The following is a 13,741-nucleotide window of genomic DNA, read 5'->3' as shown; positions in this document are numbered from 1 at the left end:
TTTAGAGGAAGAAGGAAGTGTTGGCACTGAGCAGGCCTCAAAGCACACACAAGGACAAGGACTATTTGAGTTGCCTCTGCCTGCCTGCCTGCATGTCGCAGCCGAGGAATGTCTGGACTGGAGACAGAATTTGTGCACATGGTGGGCCGGCATGCTATAAGTACTACATACAGTAAGTAAAAAGTAAATAACACAAAATTGAAGATGCTGGGGGTGGGTGAGAGTTGAGTGAGTCAATTGAGTTAGTACTGGGAGGGTGCAAACAGCTAGTGCTAATGTCTAGCTTTCTTGGGATTTCTGCAAGTGCAAGATTCCTTCAGTACGGCATCATTACAACCATCCTGCAGAGTAATGGAAATAGCTAGGGAATGCCCTTAAGACCACTTTGCTTGTTGCATGTGGGTGTTCTCATTAAACTGACCTCAGCACTCCGTATTAAACACCATTGGGATCCCCTTGTTTGGGAAATGCTTTCTGCAAAAATTAGGGTTTAGGCGTTTTCCTGAATGCAAGTGTTTTTATGTAAGCCTTCAAGTCCACTCCAGTCCCTTTTCATATTACAACTGTGGGGTTGTAGGCTCAAAAAACCTCATATAATATTCTGCCTATCTTATGTTTGTTGTCAATGCAGCACCTCAACCAGCAACATACCATGCGTTATTTGTAACAAGTGTACTCCTCCATGGTACGCCTCAACTAACTTGGCCGTTCCCGTGCCAAACAGGATTGATAATTTGCAAAGAATTCGGTTTTCATGGGCCTTACAGAACAACGTTCATGTCACACCATCCATCAGAAACCAGGAAGCGTGTCACACAGATGCAAAGTTTTGCACTTCGTATAGCGCGTGCCTATAGCCTGTGCTTGCTCAATTACCATGTGAAGTGAATAGACGTCCTTTACTTTGCTCATGTCCTATTTCTATAGTCAGTTGAATTTTTACAAAGGGCATGGTTGGCATTTTCCCATGTTAAATTGTAGAATGACTGTAAGGGGAGGGCCAGTACTCCCCTCAGAGCCAGGGGCTCAATTCAACTGAAAGGTTTGAAAGGCCATGATGCCGTTCTTAGAGCCCTGCGACAGCCCTGATCATTTGAACCTTTACTCATAAAGGTTCTGTGAGTTCTTGATCCACTCACTGTGCTGGAAATATTCTTGTTCTGAGTGTTTAAGGACTGTGCTACAGATTCATTCTGCCTTTTGCATGTTTGAAGCCAAAAGAGTCTGGGGCACCAAACTGCACAGCCAGCGTGGGTGCGTGTTTTACTAGAAGAGTTGCAGAGTTTGCTAGACTTTAACGCTGCTTAAGACTCTAATTCCTGTATCAACTTCCTTTTTGCTATATTTTATTTGTGTTGTTTCCGATAATAAACTATGTTTCAATTAAAAAGTAATGTAAGTAAGGTAACATAATATTGAATTACTAGGGGCATAATGTACCTTACAATCTCTCCAATTGTATATGAGAGTAGCCTGACTGTTCAGCCTCTTATTTGCAAGCACCTGATTTGACTTTAGAGGATGGATGGGGTAGCTGTGTTCTAGAAGAACTAAGGTTCACGTTCTAGTTCATTTTCACTGACAGTCCCTTATGGCTACAGGCCCAGAACAGCTTCATCAATAAAAATGAAATTAGGACAGTTAATACACCCGACAGCGTTGTATAGATGCCTTCCAAAGCAGAATCTAATTCACAGAGGAGGTTTGATAGAAGCATGCACATCTATGCACCAAAGCATTTGGGAACACCCAATTCGAAAAAATTGAGTATTAAAGAGTGATTCACAGATTTTTATATGTGAGAGATTGCAAAAAAAGTTTCAATTTTTGTTGTTGTTGCATAAACAGCATACTCTCTGTTAAATATGAAAAATGCGGCATTTGGGCTGGAATAGGGAGAAGGGGGTGGGGGGTAGAAAGAGAATGTACCTGATGAGGCCTGGACACCAGTCTCAATAGTGTGACGATGTGCACAAGTGGTGGTCGTGGCCCACGAGTGCCATTGAAGTGTTGGTGCAGGGTCCACACAGCCCTCTACTGGTGACATAATGGCCTATGGATAGAATCGAGAGACTACTGTATGAACAGCAGCTGCTTTAAATGCACCAATGTTGACCCACCATGGTGGAGCACTGCAGCATATCATGGCCTATAGCTATTGTGTAAATGAGAAGAGAGAAAAAGGGAGGGAAATACCTGGTGAAAAAACGGTGGCACATAGTAACAACGTGGTTGGAGGAAACTGTTGCTGCTTTTTCTAGACGGTTTTAGTATGGCTCATTGTCTCTAAGGTTTAGTTCGGGACTCGGGGTGAAGTGAAATGTGCAGGTATCCCCAGGCAGTGCCTTTTGTCCTATGTTGACTGTAGCTGAGGTTTAAGGTCCAGCTTGCTGGACCGATTGATTGTATTCTCACCACCTATCAGCTTTTAATTTTAAGTTGCACGAAATATTTGCTGCACTGGCCCACTTAAAGCCTTGATGTTAAGACCAGAAGCCTTATAGCACAGCCACATTACCGGACTCCTTGTTTTCGCGCTCCTTCAGCTAGGAATCTTTCCAGGATTTCTTTAAGGTCCTCGGTCTAGAAATCCTTCCCATCACAGAAGGTATATGAAGCACTGGGGACATCGCCAGCTACTAAAAAGGCAGAGCTCTCCTGTATCTTGGATACCCTCCATTATCCATGAGCTGCAATTGCTCCCCCCACTGGTTGCCACAATGAAGATCTTGCTGCCATCTTCAGCGTGGCTGGCATCAGCTTCTAGTTTAAAATGTTGCAAGGACTTCTAGGTGCGGGAATATTTAGGATCGATAGACAATTGGAGTTTCTGTGTTGTTTAATTTTTTATTACAACACTTGCAAAAATAAAGGCAAACTTCTTGGAAGTTGCAGAGTAGGTGACAAACCTGGCAGTGCATTTGCAATGGTTGGCCAACCTCAATTCCCCTACACTTTGAAAGCGTTAAGTGTCACACAACCCACCCTGAGCCCCGCCCCCCACCGCATGAAACGACTTCAAGAGAAAGATAATACTTTACAGCGCAGAATGTCCTTCCTCTTGACGTCACAACAGAAGAATTGTTTAACATTGATGCCAGATGGTTCAATACCTATGGCACATAAAAGGCTTTTGCAGTCCATCTATTTATTTTGGGTCTCCAAGCGCGGATCTGGATTCAAACCTATGTTGCCGCTTCGTTGTCTTGCTTCTAAGACAAACGCGTTGCCCCCAGTGGTCGAAGTGTACGGAAAGAAGTAGCGGAACTATGTTCCCTACTGGCCTGCACTGCTCCCCACAAACCCCATCCCTATGCACAATACAAACCCCAAAACACATGTGCCTGCTGTTTAGGGGAACGTTCAGTGCAGTGCACTGCAAGTGCAAGTTTCAACTTCTTCCTACAGTTTTATTTTAAAACTAAACCGTTCCGGAACGGTTTCTTTTTAAAATAAAAGTATAGGAACAGTAAAACTTTATTAAAAGAAGTAGAGGAGCACGCTCCCGACCGCTCCCACCCACTTCGACCACTGGTTGCCCCTGAGATGTCTTCCCCTAGGTGTTCCCCTAATTTTATATGCATGCTTTTAATGTCTGCAATCATTTGGCAACGTTGTAGAAGGCGTAGCATTAAAAAAAAAAAACATCCGTGTAATAAAATGCACTTTATAACATAAATATAATTGCCAATGACCCGAGTCAATGCTCAACATATTCTCTCGCACTAATATCTCTTTAAAATTCATGTTAATGCTACAGGAGTGGAATTTAAAATTTTGAAATAAAATGGAAGTATCTATTGGAAGTAACCTGTGCATGTTTAAAAGTAACTTCTAGCACCTGTTCTCTCCAGAGCATGAATAGCTTTGGATCATTTAAATTTCCACATTTCAGCACCATACAGCAGTCAATGTGCCATTTTAAATGTGAGCACCTCATGGGGTTGTTTTATGCTGTACCACCCATAAATCGGGTAAGAACTTTTTAATGCACCCATCTGCTGTGATACTATTTGCAGGTGGACAATGATGAATGATCATCCCGTTGCACCGATTTGAAATCACTATATCAACCTATTTATAAATGGACACAATGTCAAGGAGCTTCGAGTCATATATAATGTCGTGAAAGGGATGAGTAAACAACAGGTTAAAATGTTGTCAAGCAAATCAGGCCCCATCAGATTTTATTATTAAAAGTGTTGTTATTTGAAAATACAGAATTACTTGTTAGATGGTATCTTAGCTTCTATGTGATGAGCATTTTGTTTTTTAAAAAAGAACTAAAGACATGCTATCACTGGTTTTCTCAAGCATTTACACAAAACATAACATGTAATAAACATTTACCCTCCATAAGTAGCATTTTCTGTAAAGACCTGAATTTACGCGATTCACGGATGAGGGTTTGAGGACCACTTTTTCTGAGGCGAGGGGTGGGCCACTTTCTTTTTGGGTGTTCGGGCCTATTTCTTGTCCCGGTCCGACCCTGCATTAGAGCCATTCTCGCCCATGTAATTAGAAGGCAGTAAATGCGATGATTGTTTTAAGGGTAAGTGGAGGTTACCTCCAGCATTTTAATGGAGGTACATCCTTCACTTCACCACCAAAGCTAGTAGTATGGTGCTGCAGTGATTTAGAGGTAAAGTGACAGTAGCAGAATTGCTGTCACTTTACAGCTGTTTTTACCTGCACCGCTGTAATCGTAATGAGACTCAATATTTTGCATCACACAATCCAGTCACTGCTTGGGTGCAACACAAGCACACTACACCACCAGAGGTGTTTTGCTAGAGTCAGAACAAATTCTCACTTCCATGTTCTGAGTTAAAACATACAATACAAATGCACTAATTTGATACATAACCAAGGCATCAGCAGATTTCCCTCCTTTCAAAACCCACTGGGTCTGGACCATGCAGAGATAAACACAAAGGAAAGTAATCTGGAACAGTTCCACCGGCACGTCATTTGGGGGTTGCCAGGGGTCACAGCTGCGACCCCTGAGGTCTCACTTGCTACCTTTGAGGTCTCCCTTGCTACTCCTAATTTCTTTTTCTTTTAGAGACACTTCTTTATAAAATGTAAGCTCCTGGGCTGTGTCCAGCGCCATGTGGCTCTTTGTTTCTGGAGTGACTGGCTTTCCTGTTCAGGTCTCTTAAAAAAAAAAGGGGGGTCCACAAAGTGTAACACTTTGAGCAGTGACCCTAAATAAGAACAAATAGGAATACCAAATAATTTGTCTTTCTAGAATTCTATACAATACTTTCTAGACTCATTAAAGGTTTAATTCAGGTACACTTCAGGGGGTAAGTCACTGATTTAGTTTGAACACCTCAACTCAGCCTTTCATTCTTCTGAGGTCGCTAAAGGGGTACCAACACAGGTTGGGTGTATGTATATTTGTTCTATATAAAGTGATTAAGCGTAAGTGCTATATAATAACACATCATTATCATTTAGCTAAGGACGTCTGCTTACATTCACAATAATTTGATAATATGGGCTTATACACACTGATCTTAACAATACATATGGTGATCCATTCTTGTATGAAATGTATATCACATTATAGTGATATCGCAACCATATTCTTGCCTCCAACTTCAGACCAATTTCCCTTCTCCCCTTCATCTCAAAGCTTCTTGAGCGCCTAACCTACTCTCAACTTTCTGCCTTCGTCTCATCCCACTCCCTCCTCCCCACCTCTCAATCTGGTTTCCGCCCTAAACACTCCACTGAGACTGCCCTCGCCTATGTCCTCAACTCTCTCCTCACTGCTCGCTATGCCAAGCAATCTTCAATTCTCATCTTCCTTGACCTTTCTGCAGCTTTTGACACCGTAGATCACCCCTTACTTCTTAGCACTGTGTCCTCCTTCAGCTTCAAAGGCTCTGTCCTCTCCTGGCTCTCCTCTTACCTCTCCAATCGATCCTTCACTGTCTCCTGGGGCGGCCGCACCTCCTCCAGCCTCCCCCTGAACTATGGCATCCCCCAGGGATCCGTACTTGGACCCTTTCTTTTCTCTCTCTATACCTCCCTTCTCAACCCAGTCATCTCTTCTTTCGGCATCTCCCACCACTTCTACGCTGATGACACCCAACTCTTTCTTTCCTTCTCTTCCTTCACATCAGAACTCCACCACACTCTTTCTTCCTGCCTCACGGCCATAAAAAACTGGATGTCATCCCACTTTCTTTCCCTCAATACTGACAAGACTGAGGTGTGTTCCTTCCCTCCTAACACTCTCTCCTCTTACCCCCCTCCTTTCACCCACTTTCCACCTTCCAACCTCCCCATCTCAACCCACGCCCGCAATCTCGGCCTCCATTTCGACTCCTCTCTCTCCTTCTCCAACCCCATCTCTCTAACCTCTCATGCCTGTCGGCACCACCTCTTCAACATCCGCAAGATCTGCTCTTCTTTCACCTTCCATGCTTCTAAACTCCTAATCTCCTCCCTTATTTTCTCCCGCCTCTTCTACCGCTCCTCTCTCCTCTTTGGACTCCGTCTCTCACCTGACTCCCCTAAAATCCATCTACCACTACTCTATCCATACTCTGTCTTCTCGGCCCTCGAGGCTATGTTTCTTACTCTCTCTCTCAACTCGGCTGGCTTCCCTTCCTCTCACAACTGAAATTTCAATTCCTCTGTCTACAAATCTCTCCATGGCTCAGCAGATCTCTACCTTCTCACTGTACCCCCAGCCCCATGTGCCTCCTCACGCTTCCGCTCCTTCCAACTCTTGGCCCCCCTCCACTGGAACTCCCTACCGCTCTCCATCCGCTCCACCCCTACCTACTCATCCTTCCGCTCCTCCCTGAAAGCCCTTCTTCTTCACTCCCCCTTGACTCCCCTTCCCTACCTCTCTACCCTTCTAACCACTGCCCCCCCTCATTCCCCCTTCCCTTATGACCTTAAATTGGTCACTGAAACCACTTAGGGGTGTTGGAGGCCACCAGAACACTCCCCCTTCCCTTACCTTCCCCTCCCCGCTTCCCCCTTCCTGCCACTCCCTTGACCTCAAAACAGACATTGTAAACGTAGCAAAAGGCAGTGCTTTACAAAAAAAAGCTGACACTGGCAGTTGTATTAGAAAAGGTCAATTGATGAAGTTGGTGAAAATGTTCTGAAGTGTTATGGTAGTCAATCAGGCAGCACAGGGCTGTCCATATCCAATCAGTGTCAGAGCACATTCATTGATTTTACTTAAGGCTGACAAAAGAGAGAAATACAACAAAAGTGAACATGAGCAAAAAACGCAGAGGCGGAGGGGTTATTTAGGTGGGACACGCAACACCTTGGTATGGGCAGCCAAAGGGCTCTCCTCAAAGGGCGCCAACCCCTGTCTCTGCCATCTTGTAACCACTCAGTCAAGCGCTCTCAGCCTCGGAAAATACGAACCCCCCACTCCCTCACCTCAGGGGAATCACTACGATCTAACCAGTTCTGCGGTTGCTCCACTCATTGAAAGCGTCCGATCTGTCCTGAGGAAGTGAACAGGCCAGAAAAACTCGCTGGTGTACGGTGCTGATAAGGGAAGTGGCCAACTTCAGTTCCTTCAAACACCGGCCCCATTAATTTCACTTTCCAAGTGGGGATGCAGTAAACAAACCAACAGACAAAACCTTGTGGTATGCAATTTTTAAATAGTCTCTAGTATACCAGGAGTTCGCCTGGAGCTGGGATTGGAACCCACTCTGCAGTTTAGACACTTGACCACATACCTACTGAGCTCTAGGTGGTAAAAATCTTTGTTAAGTTTTAGATTTTCAGAATTACGGTAATGCTCTATCTTATAGACATCACTTGCAAAGTATACACATCACAAACATTATAATCCCTTACTTGCTGTACCTGGTGTATCATATGCCGATCTAGCTCTCTGGACGGGTATAGTGATGTCCAACGAGTGTTTGCCAGAGCCACTCGAGAAATTGCGAAGAGAAGGACAACCAGACAAAAAACACTGATATCTTGATAGGGGCAGGGTGGTGCTGTGTTTACTTTTTTTGCAAAATAATTAAAAAAAGAACATTTGTCATTATTATTGACATTGTAAAGTGACATTTTGAAAATGTTTACAATCTTCACTTCTAATGAGAACTTCCAGTGTATATGTCAAGGGGTCCCTGCGCTCCCAGCATGCCCCCATATGGCACCTGCCTGTGGCCGCATGTGGAAGCTGTTGCCTATAGTGGCACTGGCGCTGTTGTGGCAGACGTCCGCAGAGTGTCATGCTTGGGCTGGCGGTGGGTGGAGGATCCCGGGGAAAGCAGCAAGATTGGCATCCATTGTGGACTCAACCCAGGGGGATCACCTTCAAACCAACGGGCAATCAGAAAGAACTAAACAGACTTGCAATGTTATACCAGTGTTCTCCAAGATAACTAGGACCATTATTTGGGCATGTGGTCTACGATAACACCTTACACACCTCCACTGATTGCACCCCTTTTTGGTGCACTTTCGCACAGTATCCTGCACTGCTACCAATGAATCCAACAATGTTCCATCTGCTGATGCTATGGTTTCCAAGTTACAAGCAAAACACCATTGGCTGTAAGAAACCCACAAGGACACAAAGAAGTTAGAAGGCTGTGAGAAACCTGGGGGTATTGTCCCATTGTCGCCTGTGGATCCTCTGTTCAGGGGGCCAGAGACTGGGGACTGCTGCTGGATCCCAACCATGGGGTTGGACAAGCGTGGGAGCATCACCCGAGTGGAGGGTCTCGGGGGACGGGTGCATGCGTGCCTCTTGGTGAGACACAATATCCCCCTGAGTCCCGCTGTCCATCAGACTCCTCTCCCTCAGCCTTAATGGGTTATCTCCACTCACAACCCATGACTCCAAACCCCTCCTGGAAATCGGGTAACCAATCCAAGGAATCAGAGGCAACCATAAACCCTAGGATCAATCAATCATTCTCACTATCTTGTCTTTCAGTAGACCATTTGCCTTTAAGATTTCACAGCTCCACTGGGCATAAGTGAACACTTAAGGAAAGAAGATGTCCATCTGACTCAAACACCCGCCCCTCTGACTCTTCCTAAGACAACAAAACAAAGGGGACGTCCAAAAGGGAACTTTTCATTACATAGAGGAGAATCCTCACACCCACATTTTAATTTTCCATCTCCCCCCTCAGTTGTCAGGAATTACTTACACTGGAAACCCCTCTCTGTCTCTCTCTCTCTCGCTCTTTCTCTCTCTTGCTCTCTCTCTCTCTCTCTCTCTCTCTCTCTCTCTCTCTCTCCCTAATCAGTGGGACGAAGAAGAACATGTGTGGAGTAATGAGGATTACCCATAGGAACCCAAGGGCAATGGATTACCCAAGGGGCATTCTCCATTTTGTCCCTTTAACAAGGGCAGACAGAGTCAGGTAATTCAGGTTGACCATCCACACATGACTCCAATTAACTTTTAAGGTGTGGTTCAACACAAAGGTTATAGTGAGTGGGGAAGGAGGTCCAGAGCAGAGAAGCCACGGAGCTGGGAGTTGCTGTAATGACCCCAGGGAGAATGACGTGCTGCAGCATCAATTTGGTGAGCGGAGCTAACCGCTATCAGTTGGGGAAGCTGTGCGTCCCATGGACGGGACTCCAACAGCCAGAAACCTGCTGGCACCTAAAGGACCAATGCTCATTCCCTTGGGGCCGACCGCTAGGCTATCCGAGGGGCAGGTGGTGAGACCCTGAACTCGGCCTCACGCTGTCGCAGGAAGCCGCTGCATCGCAATGCCACCTGGTGAGTCGTGTGAAAGAGAGAGACTCGGGTAAGCGTGTGAGCAGGCGGAGCAGCATTTGAGGAAGGCACTGGCAAGTGAAGACAGGTGAAAGAAAGCGGAGTGTAGCACAAGAGTGGCGCTGAAAGAGGAAACTCAAAGAAGAGTGAAAGAGTAAACTGAAACGGGCAAGTGACCCGAAGATGAAAGAAAGAGGAAAGTAAAAGCGAAGTAAGCGGCCCGAGGACCCAGGCAAAAAGGAAAGTGGAAAGCCGGACGAGCAAGTGGCCCGGTCCAGTGGAGAAAGGAGAACAAAAGTGCAGGAATGCATGAACAAGTAAAGGAGGGCAAGTGGCCCAAAAGAATGTAGATGTGAGTATAAACTACAATATCTTACTGTACAATAAAGGGTAGCATGTCTTCTTTATCTTTACAGGTGACCCGATCTTCTTCGAGCGCAGGAGCAGTCAAAAGCGACACGCAACCTGAAACCGTGTACAGATAAGCATGCATTTCAGGAAGGTGTGGAGCAGGATTGGGATACTGGTAACAGCGTTCGAGTCTCAGAACGCTAACCAAGGGCGTACCTGGTGGTGCGGTTTAAAAAGCCTTGCCTTGAAGATGGCCTCTGTGAGTTTTAGAAGCTCAGTCTCAGTATGCAGTTTTCTGGGGACTACAGTCCCAGCCTCACCGTTCTCCAAGTGCCCATTAATGTAGTCCGTGTGATTGCTCCCTGATCCTAGGAAACCCTGGAAAATGGTGCAACTGTTGTGGGGACTGAGGAGGGGTTCGACCTGGAGTGTATCATTAGGATCCTGAGATAAGTGGTTGGGATCATGACATTCAACCACCCGTGTCAACTCATCAATGGACTGCTTCTCAGTTTCTGCCCCTGAACTTTCCTCACTACCAGATGTTGCAACCCATTGCAGTACTGCCTGCATATTCCCCCAACACAGTTGCCCAGGCAGATGGCTGCCCATAGGTTCTTGTATATCACTTCCTTCTCCCCATTTGCAGATTCCCTGATGAAAGGAGGTACAGATTACAGCAGAGACTTTCCTGTCATGCAAGTCCCATTGAGCCAACTGCAGGGGACAAGTGAAGATCTAGGGATAGATACAGGACTAGTGCAAGCAACAAACAGGAATTAGCAGCGGTCACTGAGGTGTAACCCAGGAAGACAGATTGTGGATAAATTCAGAATATTAAGCAAATCAAAGTCCAATCACCAGCGAACTATTTGGTAAGACTTAAGATTTTCCATGAATTAAATTACTTTGTGGAAATTACTTTGGCCCTCATTACGACCCTGGCGGATTTTTTCCGCCATCGACGGACTTTTCGGCCATGGCGTAAAGTCCGTTTACGCCATGGCGGATGGTGGACTTACCGCCCCATTCCGAGGTTGGCGGGGCGGTAAGTCCCCATTGACCCATTTACCCTTCCCCATTCCCATTTCGGCCCCATAGGGCTCAATGGGAGTGGGGAAGGCGTTAATTACGCCACCGTACATTACGGTGGCGTAATTAACACCAAGGTCCCATAGCGCCATGGATTTTTACGCCCGCAAAAAGCGGGCGGAAAAGTGACCATGGCGCTTTGGGAACTCGTAGTTGGCGGTAAGGGGTCGGCGCAGCTAACGCTGGCGTAAACCCCTTACCGCCAGGGTCGTAATGAGGCCCTTTGACAGTTGACATCGAAAAGTATTTTTTATGTGGGGTTGCTCCCAAACCCTTCAATACAACCCTTACCCCCAGCCCCTGCCCATCCCCCCATTTACACATTAACCTACAAATAAATACATGTCGATGTAAACTGTTGAAGTCAAGTAATTTACTTTGTGGAAACAACGTGCGACCCCCACGGACACTCTGCAGAGAAGGTGATAGCTAATGTCTTTGTTATGGGACTACAGCCCAGACTCCAGCAGCAGCACAAACCGATCTGCAATGGTTAGCAGATAAAACTCCTCTTTCAGCTGGTGATGGTGGCAAATTATTGTGTTACTTGTCCGAGCAAGATCCTACAGGCCATAAAGGCGCTACACGAAAAAACATCTACAAAGGTCAGAATAAATAATAAGGGCCACCTCTCAGCAAATCTGAAAACAAAAAGAGGAGTTAAACAAGGCTGTCCCTTGGCAGCGACACTTTTTAAGCTTTACATGGCGGATCTCCCGGATAGTCTCAAGAAAACGCGAACATTTCCACCAAGATTGAACAACATAGAGATTCCAATAATCTGTTACGCGGAAGACATTGTCCTAATCGATCGGACACAAATTGGTCTACAGCATATGCTGAATGATCTACAAGATTACATGAAAGAAAATTAACTAGAAATAAACATTAATAAAAACGAAAATTGTATCAGTCGGAAGACCTAAAAAGAAGGACAAACAATTTAATTGGTACATAAGAGAGGTAAAACTAGAAAAAGTCAGTAACATAACTTATCTTGGAATCAGATTCAATCAGTTAATTGCTGAAATGAACTGGGAACAAGAATTACAACTAAAGGTGAAAAGATTAAGTATTCAAGGGAGAATACTGAATGCACGGTACGGAAAATTTTCGCTATTGCCTGTACGAATTTTCTACGTACAAAAAGTCATACCAGTGCTTACTTATGGTGGAGAAGCAGTCCTGAAATTGACATTTTGCACAAAACTCGAAAGAAAATTCTGGAAGCAATTACTAAACCTTCCAAATGTACACCGATGGTAGCAATAAGAGCGGAAATGGGGCTGCAGTCATTATACTTCATTATTAGATGAAAATCATTTGCATTATTGAGAAAAATAATCTTGCCCCAACCAAACTTTGGTAAACTTGAGGTCAGTAAAACAGCTGAGCTGCTGACGCTTTGGAAAAAGAAATGGAAAGAAGAGCTGGCAAAAATAGGATCTACAGAAGATGAATTAATCTCAAATTCAGGGAAAACTAAAGATAGAGAACAAGCTCTGGATTGGATAAAGACGAGAGCGATTAAACTGTCATATCAATCTCAAAAATATTCAGAAATGGAACCTCAGAAGAGAGGCATAGTACCAGCTTATTTGGAGAAATCCTATACGAGACACATTAGAGAAAGACTCATGCAAATAAGGCTGGACGTGTATCCAACTAATGCCTTTAAGTTTAGAACAGGACAGCGTGGGACGAATAATGGAACATGTTGCTTTTGTAAAGAGGAGGCAGAACTGGAGACAACAAAACATGTACTGTTGGAATGCTTTGATATAGATGATTGGTGGGATTACTTCATTCAAGGAGGGAATCCACGTTTTACAGCACAGCTATTGTTATTAGATAGCCTAATGAAAGAGAAAGATCAGGAAATCCGATGGACAAATGAGATTTTAGTAAGCAAAGAAGATTTTAGGTTGAAGGGATCTGAGTTTAGAGCTTTGAGGAAAAGAGTTGTATGGAATGCGTTAAACGTTTTCAACAAATTGTAAAACTGAATTACACAATAAAACAATATATATATGGTGTTACTTGTGTCTGGGACAGAAAAAAAGAGAACAAGCTCATTGTCTTATAACTGCAAAACCTTCAAGGCCAATTTATCCAGGGAGGATGGTAACTTTCCAAGAATGAGCTAAGGGCAGGGGGGCAGGGAAGAAGCAAAAGTGCCCCATTGGATTTCCAGAAAAGAGTTAGCTAGCCCTACAACATGTAATTAAAGCAAACAGGAGGGTCATTGGAAGAACAAGTGCCTGACCCAAACCTAACAGAATTTTCCAGTCCTACTCCCAGATACACCCTCATTCCTTAATCCATATACCGCCAAGTTGAAGCCGAACAAGTCAGCTCCAAGTGCTCCAGATAAAGATCAATACAGATCAATACCAAGACAGCCTGAGAGAAAATCTTGTCATGAACCCCCTGAATCCAGTAGACCAAGATGGCACCTATGTGCAATGTGAGGTGGGAGGGCAAGCAATCTCCCGTCTAGTCGATGCAGGGGCTAGTAGGTCAGCAATCCTTTCGGACAATTTCCCTGATTCC

The 13,741-nt window shown here is 44.9% G+C and overlaps 1 protein-coding gene across 3 annotated transcripts in view; it reads left to right on the top strand.

The window, feature by feature from the left end:
• LOC138492234 (uncharacterized) overlaps positions 1-13,741 on the top strand; it is a 765,255-nt gene that overhangs the window by 239,865 nt on the left and 511,649 nt on the right. The window contains exon 1 of one of the 3 annotated variants that reach the window (XM_069619272.1): positions 7-172. The exons of the other annotated variants lie outside the window; for them this stretch is intronic. Coding sequence (XP_069475373.1) covers positions 109-172 — 64 coding nt within the window. The 5' untranslated portion in view covers positions 7-108. Of the gene's footprint in view, positions 1-6; positions 173-13,741 lie in introns of those variants that run through there. 3 annotated transcript variants of the gene reach the window in all.

Source organism: Ambystoma mexicanum, chromosome 10, assembly GCF_040938575.1.
Source record: "Ambystoma mexicanum isolate Mex_15411 chromosome 10, UKY_AmexF1_1, whole genome shotgun sequence".
Taxonomy (NCBI): domain Eukaryota; kingdom Metazoa; phylum Chordata; class Amphibia; order Caudata; family Ambystomatidae; genus Ambystoma; species Ambystoma mexicanum.
Note: the sequence above shows the minus strand (reverse complement) of the source record. Positions and strands in the feature narration are given on the sequence as shown.